General features: G+C 40.3%; 1 protein-coding gene across 5 annotated transcripts in view; it reads right to left on the minus strand.

The window, feature by feature from the left end:
* Nucleotides 1-12,816, minus strand: part of LOC126291656 (nuclear RNA export factor 1-like) — a 190,704-nt gene that overhangs the window by 91,103 nt on the left and 86,785 nt on the right. For all 5 annotated transcript variants that reach the window (XR_007551835.1, XR_007551834.1, XM_049985228.1 and 2 more), the window contains one exon: nucleotides 5,331-5,444. Coding sequence is in view for 3 of the 5 variants with exons in the window: in XM_049985228.1 (XP_049841185.1) it covers nucleotides 5,331-5,444 (114 nt within the window). In the remaining 2 variants the exon portion in view is untranslated. The remainder of the gene's footprint in view (nucleotides 1-5,330; nucleotides 5,445-12,816) is intronic.

Genomic DNA, 12,816 nt, shown 5'->3' on the forward strand with positions numbered 1-12,816 from the left:
TTTTCAGTTCACTATCTCTGTGACACTTTCCATGTCAATCTTCCAATTTAAGTTTGTAATTGTAATCTTGAAATGGAACCTAGTATAGCTTCAGTATTCTATTTCTTGTGTGTAATCTCCAACTGTCTGATATTTTACATCACCAGCTTTATTTGATAAGATTTGTTTTGGTTGTGTTTTCTTGGTGTTCACTGGGGTAGATTTTCAAGTCAATCCGACCCAACCATCACCTCGTGCACAGATAGGTGCTGAAAGTGAGTGTTAATTGTCCTTCGAGCTATTTGAATGACCTAAACAACTCAACTTTAAACTTGCTGTAGTCACACCTTCTTTTACAGTAACAAAATCTCATATAACAGGCAGTTTACATATTGACATATCATTTTATACATATGTAGCTCGTGCAAAAATCAAGACAAGAAGTAAACTATATGTTGCATAAGTCAATCTGAAAGTAATTTGTCGTGGCATCCACTGCAGCCATGACCTCTCCTCTTTTTTTCCTCATTTTCTAAACACCTTCAAAGACTGCCGCCAAGCAGGAAGTGGCCCTATACAGCAGGTCAGATGCTCAGTTGCCGGTTTGCATTATAGACGTGATGGGTTCGAGCTGTTCCACCGTCTGAATGTATTGTAATAATATCTCCCACAGTTGGATGTTCCAACATCCACTCATTACTAAATGTAACAAACTGCTTTCGTCATCACATAAACTGGCATATATATGGCATATACCATTTTTGCTTGTGTCTGTGTATGTGCGGATGGATATGTGTGTGTGTGTTCGAGTGTGTACCTGTCCTTTTTCCCCCTAAGGCAAGTCTTTCCACTCCCGGGATTGGAATGACTCCTTACCCTCTCCCTTAAAGCCCACATCCTTTCGTCTTTCCCTCTCCTTCCCTATTTCCTAATGAAGCAACCGTTGGTTGTGAAAGCTTGAATTTTGTGTGTATGTTTGTGAAATGTCATGTCACACTATAATCTCTAGGTTTTTAGTGAAATTGACAACCTCTGAAGTTGTGTTATGTATCGAGTAACCAAAATTTAAACATGTTGTTTCAGCATTTGTGTGAGGGACCTATTTGTTATGGACAGCTGCCACTTTTCAAACCATGCAGATATCTTGAGTAAATAATTTTGCAATTGATTTTAATTTGATGACATTACTTCATGGTAAATGATAGCACATTATTAAACAATCTAAGAGGACTGCTCAGATTGTCTTCTAAATCATTCATGTAGATTAAGAACAGCATGGGACCCATAACACTTCCTTGGGGAACCCCAGATATCACTCCTGTTTGATTCAACTGGTTCCCATCATTACTACGAACTGTGACAGGAAATTATAAATACAGTCACACAACTATGACAATACTTCATAACTGTGCAATTTGCTTAGAAGCCGGTTGTGAGGAACACTGTCAAAAGCATTCTGGAAATTTAGAAATATGAAACCAGCTTGAGATCCCTTGTTCATAGCACTCATTACTTCATACGAATAAAGGTCATACTGTGTTTCACAAGAATGATAATGTGTGAAATGCTGGTGGCAGCACTTTTGGGGAGAAAAGAGGGAGTTGTCAGGTACCAACCTGTGCCACGTCAGTGCCAAGTGGCCAAGAGAACTGCGTGTGCCACACAAACGGTGAGTCAGGATACTTGGTCAAAATGTTTATAACACAATTCAATGCCAACAGAAGGTGTCACTTATACTGTTACACAGGGACTTGAACCCCATTTTTGTATAGTGGCTTCATGAGTTTTAACACTTCAACCAATGTTGCTACCACTTATATATTAAAACTGATTTTGCACTGTGCATAAACTGTTGTTTTAGCCTGGCAACTCATGTTTGCTGTTGTGGTTTGGTAGTTGTGGTCACCTGTAAATGTTTCACCTGTGCAGTATTATACACTGTGGAAAATAACTGATGGAGACTGGCAGACTTGAAGCGAGTTTTCGTGCAAATGTCTAGACTGCTAGCTTCTTACCTTTGGTGCATCTGTCTGTGCCTGAAGACCTGCTATTTGACACACACTACTTTTTAAAGACCAATTCCAGTCTTCTCAGTCTCCAGCGACACCTATCCTCATCGCTCACTTTCATTTTTTAATGTCTTATATGTGCCTTCTGTTAGATCATCATCACGATCTTAGTTCTCTTTCTCAGAATTTGTCAGAAAATTTCCCTATTCCAGCCACCATTCTCTCAATTGTCCACATATCCTGCTACCTCCACTTTTCTGCCTTTACAGTGATACTTGCATTTCCCACTTTAGCTCGTTTCCTTACTCATTTGTTTGTTGCACCGCCTCACCTCTCGTTGTAATTCTCATCGAACACATATCTGCTACTCACAGAGCACCTCTCAGTTTTCAAATCATTTCTGTAGTGTTTCACTTCTGTAAAATGAAACTGGTAATACACACTGAATGTAAATATCTCATATTCTTTTTGATAACCCTTTCCTTCACTAAAGCTTTTCCATCCTGATCCGTTCATATCTTTTAATGTCAATCCAGTCACATTCAGCTGCCCCAAATACAAAAACTCATGATCTGGTTCCACAATGACATTATTCACCCAAACAATTTTCTTCACAACATGCTGATTACACATCATTGTAGTCCTATCTTAGCTGATCTTCAGTTCTGTTTTTAAGTGTGTCCTGTTAAGCTGTTCCATCAGTTTCCAAAGTTTCATCTGTGAGAAGCACGAGGTTGTCGGTAAAATGAAGTAGGGTTCAGATATGCATTCCTCCTCCTCTTTTTTCAGTTGATAGATCCGCAGACTTCCTCAAGGGATGCTGAGAACAGATCTGGTAACGTGGCATCTATTTGTCTGGCTCCTGTTTCAAATCTGAATCTCTCATAGCCCTGCTGAAGTTAAAGGAAGCAGTAGGATAGATGCACATATTCTTCAGCTTACTGAAGTGAGCCTTGTTTCTCAAAGGCTGTTGGCACAGATTTTGTTGAAACTTACAGGTGAATGTTATGGATGACCTCTTCAGTTTTGTTAGTACCTTACAGTTTTTTAAAGTTCTTGTCCAGACACCAATATCCTACAGCACTATGGTCTGACAACTGCCCAATTCAATCACATGCTGGTAGATGTTTCTCCTTCTTGCAAGTGCTTAGCACAATCTTCTCAGAAACAACTAATATTTAAACTTCCTGCCAGGTTGAAACTGTGTGCTGGACTGGGACTCGAACTCGGGACCTCTGCCTTTCACGGGTGTAAATAAAGTTGCGAGGATCGGTCGTGAGCTGTGCTTGGGAAGTTCAGTCAGTAGAACACTTGTTCTCGAAAGGCAAAGGTCCGAAGTTTGAGTCTCGGTTTGGCACACAGTTTTTATCTGCCAGGAAGTTTCATATCGGCACACACTTAACTGCAGAGTGACAATTTAAGTCTGGAAACTGATATTTAAATCTGATTTCTGAATCAGAAATCCACTGTGCAATATTGGTTTACGTACAGAGTATGTGATTCCTACCTATTTTTTGCAAAATACTAATTACTTTAAATATAAGTATATACTGCACTTTGTGCCAATTGACATCTGTGGCACGTCATCTTCAGGGTACTGCAATTTTAATGGCTGTGTACAACTTCCAGTGCTCATGCAAGACTCTGTGATTCATTGGTATAAGTTAGCTGAAGGTTTACAAATGAGTGTGGAGGACCCCTTTGCCGACATGATTCTCGATGTTACTTACACTTTGTACATCTTTTGAGGAACGGGGAGCTCTCTTCTTTCGGCATAGGCCACTTCCTGCAAGTTTGAAATCATTAGCAATATTGTACTCTGACTATCTTGAAGTGCATGTTGAAATGGTGAAGAACTGTACTCTACATCATAACAGTGTGATCGCACGCTTCCTTTCCATATGAAAGAAGTGCGAAATTCCACTACCCTGTCACTGCTACAAAGGCATTCATCCTGAAAACGTACTGTACCACCTTTTTAACCTGATTACAAGTATTTGCAATACGTCAGATTCCCGATGCCTGCTCTGTACTTAAGGAAATCTGACACAGAGGAAGTGACTCGTATCTACTTATTTCTGCCTGAACCATTAATATTTTCTGTCCAATGGTGGGAAAAGTCAATAATTATTCGTAAGTACCTCAGGTTTCAGAAGACAATTGTGTGAAAACTACAAGTCGTACAGAAAAATGACACTTGTCAGTGGATACCAGCATCTCTCCAAGGGTTAATTTGAGATTCCATTTTTCTTTGCAGAGAAAACTGTGACTTGTGTCACAAACAAAGGTATGCTGCAGCAATAGCTAATGCCACAGTTACAGAAAGATAGCGGAGACCTCATTTTGCAAAAAGATGCTGCTCGACCAACTTTCTTTCAGGTGTTCCGTGATTACCTCAATGACATATTATCCCAGTGACAGATTGGACTAACTTCTCTTTGTGACACTTCTCTTCTTCAGTGACCTCCATAATTACCAATGTGATTTCTTCTTATGGAGCTATTTCAGCGATCATGTGTTCCTGCCTTCACTGCTACTTGAAATGGTTACAACAAAAGATAATTAATGCAATCACTGAATTTCAGCAAATTATGATGTTTGAGCTGAGTGACTGTAACATAAACCATCACAAAGCATTCTATGAGACTTCACAAGTTCAATCAATGTGGTCTACCAACAGATAGAGACACCATGGTAGTGTCAGTTCTACTGTGATAGTTAATTCTCACACTGTTTAATGACAGTCTCTCATTTACTATTTGCTCTAAACCCCCACGACAAATGCCTCTGTGACTGAAGTAACCTAAACATATGGGGAAACCCTACTGTGCGGGTTAAGTCTGTAAGCCTCTAAGCACTACAAAGCAATTAAACAGAAAACAATGTCTAATACTGTTCACACTACACTCAGAACTAACATAGTAAGGTGGCAGCACAAATCAAGTATCTGTAATTTATGTTATAGTAAGAAGCTATTCTGAAGACTTACATTCGCAGAAAATGACATCTCAGAGTTACAAATTAACCGTTCTTTCTGGCAGCTGATAAATTTCCAAAACAATAATTTTTAGACATAGTAGCTAGGAACAGAAACAACTAACAAAAACTGATCTTGAAACAGTCCAAAATGAAAGCTTTCTTTTATACAATATACTAATATATAGAATAAAGTGTTACTTTATCAATGTTACCAACCCTCTCACCTCACTATGGGCATGTTTGTTCGAAACTGGTTATTTAAGCAAAACCAGTCACCGAGCCAAACTAAGGAGAGACTGGACTGGTTTAAGGTCAGTCAAAAATTTTACAAATAACTAATAAAATTACACTCCAGATACTAACCTCCACAAATTTGTCGGAGATGTACGGCACTTTAAGGTCTTGCCTGCAAAGTGTTTTCAATGCCAAACTACACATGTTCACAAAGAACGTTATGCGGTTATTTTCCATACGAAACTGTAAGAGAAGTTCAAAGTACAGACATGAGAACAGTTACAAACACAACAGTATGAAACTGTACCACAAATTTCACAAAGAATCTTTCAGCAAGCAGTGGCAGACACACACTTACAAAACACATCAGAGGCATAATTTGACGAAAAATAAAAAAATTGAAACAATACACTACACTGTGGCCAAGTAAGTTCCCTGCAATATTGTTTCTTTCAGCAGCACTAGTCTAGCAAGGTATCCAATAGGACTTCTTTGAAGTTTGGATGGTACAAGGAAAGATAATGGCACAAGTACACTGGTGTCGCAAAAGTCATAAGATACCTCCTAATATTGAGTCAGACCTCCTTTTTCCCAGGACAGTGCGGCAACTTGACTTGGACTCAATAAGTTGTCGAAAGTCCTTTGCAGAAATACTGAGCCAAGCTGCTTCTACTGCCGCCCACAATTGTGAAAATGCTGTCACTAGAGGATTTTCAGCACGGACTGACCTTTTGAATATGTCTCATAAATGTTTAAAGGGATTCATGTTTGGTGATGGCTGGTCATAATGTTCTTCAAATCAACCACAAACAACTGACATGGTGCACTGTCATCCATAAAAATTCCATTGTTGTTTGTGAAGATGTAGTCCATGAATGGCTGCAAATGGTCTCCCAGCAGCTGAATATTACCATTTCTAGTCAATGATCCATGTAACCGAAGGATGCAGTCATTCCTAGTAAACACAGCCCGCAGCATTATGACGCCATCACCAGTTGGCGCTCTTCTTTGTTGAAACTTGGGTCCATAGCTTCACGGGGTCTGCACCACACTCGAACCCTACCACCAGCTCTTACCAAATTAAACCCAGACTCATCAGACCAGACCATGGTTTACCAGTCATCTAGGATCCAACCAATATGGTCATGAGCCCAGCAGAGAGCAGGTGCAGGTGATATCACGCTGCTAGCAAAGACACTCACGTCACTTGTCTGCTGCCATACCCCATTAATGAAAAATTTTGCTGCAGTGTCCTAATGGGTACATTTGCATATGTCCCACATTGATTTCTATGGTTATTTCATGCAGTGTTGCTTGTCTGTCAGCATTGACAACCCTATGTAAATGCCCTCGCTCTCGGTCATTGTGTGATGGCCATTGGCCACTGCAGTGTCCGTGGTGAGAGGTAATGTCTGAAATTTGGTATTCTCAGCACACTCTTGACACTGTGTATCTTGAAATATTGAATTCTCTGTCGATTTCTGAAGCGGAATGTCCCATGCATCTAGCTTATGACCATTCCACATTCCAAGTTTGAATTCCCATCATGTGGCCATAATCACACTTTTTTCACTTAATCACCTGAGTACAAATGACAGTTCCGCCAATGTGCTGCCTTTTTATACCTTGTGAACGCAATACTACCGCCATTTGTATATGTGCATATTGCTACCCCACGACTTTTGTCGCCTCGGTGTAAAGCCGTGAGTGCAAATCGTGGTCATGGTCAGATAGCTCCAGTGGCGGTACGTTTTCCCACGATAGACAAAGGTCCCCAGTTTGGGGCCCGGCCTGGCACGCAGTTTTAATCAGCTCTAAAGTGTCAACTGCTGTCAGCATGGCTCTGTGCAAGATCTTTCATTTTACGGTTACCACTGGTTTAGATGTATGTAGGAGACAATAACATACTGCTCTACCATTCTTATAATACCTTTGCAGGCAAGCATGTGCAAATGCACACACAGAGTCTTCCTGCATACTGTTCCATTTTTCACAGTATTGCAACCTCCCTACATTTGATAACCTCATCAACAAACAGCCTTCCGAAATTTCAAATTACCCACTCGACTGATTATACATATATATTGCGGACTAGGTCTGGGGGGCAGTGCCTATCTGTGAAGCCCTCGGTAAGACCCTCAGCAAACTGAGCAAGGGAATTTTTGTCACTGCAGATACATACGGATATTAAAAATCCACGGCACACCCATCAGCACTCGCACAGCACCCTCCTATGCCAACCTTTTTTGGGACATTGAGAGGAGACCTTCCTAGGCCCAGAACACCAACCCCTAGTCTGTTTCAGGTACGTTAATGATATCTACATGGTCTGCACTCAGGGCCATGACACCCTATCTTCGTTCCTTTACAGCCTCAATACAGTCTGTCCCATCCACTTCATGCGGTCCTCAATCCAGCATGCCACCTTCCCATATGTTGACCACCTCCTCTCTGATGGCTCCATCTGCACCTCTGTCCACATTATACCCATCAACTACCAACAATACCCGGATTTTGACAGCTGTTATCCCTTTTACACCAAAAAATGCCTCTCATATAGCCACATTACCTGGGGATGGCGTATCTACAGTGACAAAAACTCCCTTTCTCAGTATATTGAGGGTCTCACCAAGGCCTTCACAGACAGGCACTATCCCCAGACCTAGTCTGCAAACAGATCTCCTGTGCCATTTCCCCTCACACCCTCAATTCTCCCATCACCCCCAAGAACCAGCCACAAAGGAGTGTCCCCTCCATCAATCGATACCACCCCCGACTGGAACAACTGAACCAGAACCTTCGCCAGGGCTCTGATTAACTGTCATTGTGCCCTGAAATGAGAGACATCCTGTCTGAGATACCTCCCACCCCTCCTAAAGTGGTATTCCATCACCCACACAACCACAACATCTTGTGCCACTCCCAAACCTAACCCCTTGTTACACGAATCATGTCCCTGTGGAGACACATTTCACAGGCCCAGGGGCAAAACCCAATCCACCAACACAGCACTTCCTACTCCAGTCCTGTCATGGGTTTATTCTACCCCATCAGGGTCCTCGTCACCTCTGTGAAAGCAACCGTGTCATATACCAGCTCTGCTGCTCTCATTGCAGAGCGTTTTATATCTGTATGACTACTAACCGGCTGTCCAACAGGATGAACAGCCATCACCAAACTGTGGCCAAGAGCAAAATGCACCACCCTGTGGCACAGCAAGCAGGTGAATGTAACACACTCAATTTGAGTGTCTGCTTCACCAACCGAGTCATCTGGAGCCTTCATAGCACCATCGGCTTTTCTGATCTGTGCAGATGGGAGTTATCCTTACAACATATACTCTGCTCCCGATATTATCCCAGCCTCAACCTACAGTAACATACTGTCTCCACATTCTCCACCCAACAGTTTCCACCCCTCTCTGTCCTATCATCTCCCACCCTGTTTATTTGCAGCCCTCTCTCCAACACTTCTGCCCATCTTTCCCCACTCCTCTCTATTTTTTGCCTTTTTTCCCACATCCCTGCCACCAACCTCCTGATGCTGTGTGTGTGTGTGTGTGTGTGTGTGTGTGTGTGTGTGTGTGTGTGTGTGTGTGTGTGTGTGTGTTGTGTCTCATTTACTGATGAAGACTGTGGCTAAGAGCTGCATGTGAGTGTCTTTTAATTGTGGCTGTCTGCAACTTGACAAATCTTCTTTACGGTATGTAGCAATCTGTCTTTTCCTGCACTGTTGATTATACATATTAATAGTGATGGTATATTAATAGTGATACTCTTGCTTGTGTATGTGTGAATCCACTGCAGTATCTACTACCTTCTGAGCAGCATAGAATATTGATCTATGGCCATTACAAAATCTCCAGCCTCATCAAAATGCTGGTCTAATACCCTGTAAACTTTTACTCTATATCTGAGTTTTACTGTGTCACAAGACAGACATTTCACACTGTAATGGATAAACATGATCTTCTACAACCACAAGACTTTGATATCACTGTGTGTGGTCACCTAAAAACTGTTCACACTTGTCAGTATTACCTTTACAAAACACTACTGCATGGAGTCTCTTTAGCGGCACCTTGAAGACAGCGCAAGTAATTTTGTGCTCTACCTGTGAGCATTCCAAAGTATTTCATGACAGTCAGTCTGTTTTAGGTATATCCAACTCAATCAGCAGTGTCACAGATAACTGCCAGTAACACTGCTGTCTACTTCACCTGAATGATAATGGGTAAATATTGATTTTTCAATCTACAGTTGGAAGATGAAAGGGAAAATTGAAATGTGATGATGGAAAAATAGGTTTGATGTGGGGCCGCAACTTTTGCAGTGAATGTCATTCATGGCCGCCATCTTGAAATCCGTAATTTTGGATTCAAGTCATTTTTTTTTTAAATGGGGAGGGGGGGGGGGGTGCATGACACATCAAATAACACTCGTTTGAGCTCTGGAATTTAGTGGTGTAATTTGTTTTTGTCTATCTTGTACAGTTTAGAGGTTATTAATGTTCTACGTGTTGTCGATCCCGTGCAATGCACAACTGTAGTTGCTGCAAACACATTAATAACTTCTAAACCATACAAGATAGACAAAAACAAATTACACCACTCAATTCCAGAGCTCAATCGAGTGTTATTTGACATGTCATACACCCCTTCTCATTTAAAAAAACATGACTTGAAAACAAAATGCCGGATTTCAAGATGGCGGCCATGAATGACATTCACTCCTAAAGTTGCGGCCCCACGTCAAACCTATGTTCCCACCATCACATTTCAATTTTCCCTTTAATCTTCCAATTCATGAAGGTGTCCAAGGACTACTGACTTGTCCTACATTAATATATTTGCATCATTTAAGTTTCAGTCTATTTTTTCTTAGTTTCATGAGTTGACAGGAATTGTGATCTCCATTTGAGGCAAACTTTTGCATGGCTGAAAGCTAACAACTGTGATGAAATGGGGGCCACTTTTTCAAAACATCCAATGTTTTTACTTCGACTGACATATTATGAAATGATATTTTCCCCAGGTAACTGTGTATCTCATGATACTCAATTTATGCCATTACTGATTATCTACAACCAATGTTTCTGCAGTGGTTCTGTAAAAGTATTGTAGAACCATTTAAACAGGCCTGGATGCCAAAACTGATAGTGCAAAAAATTTAATATTCTGACACAGGCAGGCCCTCAGCAAATATTTTGTTGTTGTATATATCCCATGTTGTTTATTGTACAAATGGAATAAAGAAGCATTCTTTATTAACAAACTTAGCAATGTGATGTACAGAAAATGTTAGTCCTTATCTGTCAGTCAAAAAAGTAAAAATAACTCATTGCATTGTGCATTGTAACAAATGGTGATACAAGCAATTGTTTGTAATAGAAGTTAATAAACTGTTATTGAATTTGAGTCATTTGAGGAAAAAGTTCTGGCACTGAGTATTCTTATTTTCTCAACTAAATAACTGATTTCACAAAACAGAAAATGTATGAAAATTGAAATGAAGGAAAATGAAATGTGTGTGAGAGAAAGAGTTGAATTTTTATTATGGTGTGACACAGATAATATATTATAAGCAATGTACAGTGGAATAAATGACAACTGTTCTGACTCCCAAAAATTATGCAATTTTTTCGTATTTCAAGGAATTATAGACTTTTTCAGAAGCACCCTTCCTTCGATATTAAATAACACCAATGAACCTGACTTTCTAAAAAAGAAAGAAAGCAGAAGAAACTGTAAACAAATTATTTTAGTTTGTTTTCATGTCCTGTAGATCATATCAGTGAAATCCCACAAGCACACAATCACCGAAACTTCAGAAAATCTTCTTCTTCTTCTTCTTCTAAGTGTGTTCCTATTAGGACAGGGTCCACTTTCTGGGTCAATCAGCACCATTTGTTGTGATCTAACACTTCTGTGGATTTAGGCTTCTTGATCTAATATCTGCATTTCTGCATTTGTAGTGCCCAGCCACCCTAATTTAGGTCTTTTACAGCATATCTAGGCTTTGACAGTGAGCTGATGGGCTGAGGTGATGATAGAACTGGGTGGTGCAAGTGCAATGTGCCCTTACCAATTAAATACCAATTCCTGGATCATCACACTGACTGGAGCCACTCCAGCTAGTTGTCAAACAGTCATATTGTTTATATGGTGCAGCAGAAAAAAGCCTAATGATCTCAGTACCTGCATTTTCTTGACATGTAGTGAGTGCCCACAATTCAGTACCATGTAATGCAACTGGTCTCACCACTTGATTGCTGGTGGATAGGTATCTTCTTATCACAAACACCGGAGGTGTCTCTGAATCACATCCAGGCTACTTTGATTATTGCTCACTCATCCTCAATCTCAAAGCCTTAACTGTGTAGTCGACAACCTAGGTATAAAAATGTATCCACCTCGGAGAGAGGTGCTCAATTAATTTATACAGTCCCAGGAGATGGTGTTCTTCTGAGGTACTCGGTCTTGTGGATGTTTAAATGGAGGCCTAATCTTTACAGACAATTGTGCCATGTTTGGACTCGAGTTTCAAGCGTCATGTCATCAGCATATAGTCCACAGTAGGCACTTCTGTAGGTCGTGTGTTACAATATCCATTACGGTAACAAAGAGCAACGAAGAGAGGCTGAGCCTTGATGAACACACACACACACACACACACACACACACACACACACACACACACAAAAAAAAAAAAAAAAAAAAAAAAAAATTAGGAACACAAATAGAAAACTTTTACTCACATGAATAACATTAAATGCAGAAATTGAGGTACACATATTCTGTCCTGGGGGTAACAGGGTGGTGACAGTCACCCATTAAACGTACGTGCCAACTCCATTAATAACAATTCCGGCTCTGCACTTATGCGGGATAAAGGCACAAAGAAAGAAACCCCACTACTATAGTGGATGAAATCTGGTTTGATGGAAAGAACCACCTAATTGTGAAAATACAGGATTTCAAAAGAACTGAAGGAACTTTAAGACATCAGCAGGTATCCAGTGCAAGAAATACAATGTATGACTGTGTGTTGAGTGTCCTGCTGACCATCATTCCCAGTAATTAGTTGGTTTTGTTTTTAATTTTTTCTTTCTGTACAAGAATGTGTAATCTTTTCATATAAGTGTATGTTTGGCTCTCGGGAGTGCTATGTATTACATATATGTTTTGGTACATTATGTCAAAAAAATGTGAAAATTACTTTTTCACTTTAAATGCTTCATATTCAGTATATGAGGGAAATCAGAAAGTAATGCATAATAATTTTAGTAGCAAAAAGTTTAATAGGTAACAAAAAAAAAATCACAAATGAACTTACATCTTACTTACTTATCTACATAGTTATCAATGTTATCAACACATTTCTCCCATCAGGGTACCAGTTTCAATTTTCCCTGCTTGTAAAATCTGTCTGGTCAGAGCACAGCCATTTGCAGATTGCTGATTTCACTTCTGTATCTGTTGCAAAGTGTTGGCCAGCCAGGAATTTCTTCTAGGGATCAAACAGATGAACGTCTGACATTGCTAGTTCCAGACTGTATGCTGAAGCACTTCCTATCCAGATTTGGTCATTTTCTCACGAACATGAGGGAGAGCACT

The sequence above is a fragment of the Schistocerca gregaria genome, chromosome 9, assembly GCF_023897955.1.
Source record: "Schistocerca gregaria isolate iqSchGreg1 chromosome 9, iqSchGreg1.2, whole genome shotgun sequence".
Classification (NCBI taxonomy): Eukaryota; Metazoa; Arthropoda; class Insecta; order Orthoptera; family Acrididae; genus Schistocerca; species Schistocerca gregaria.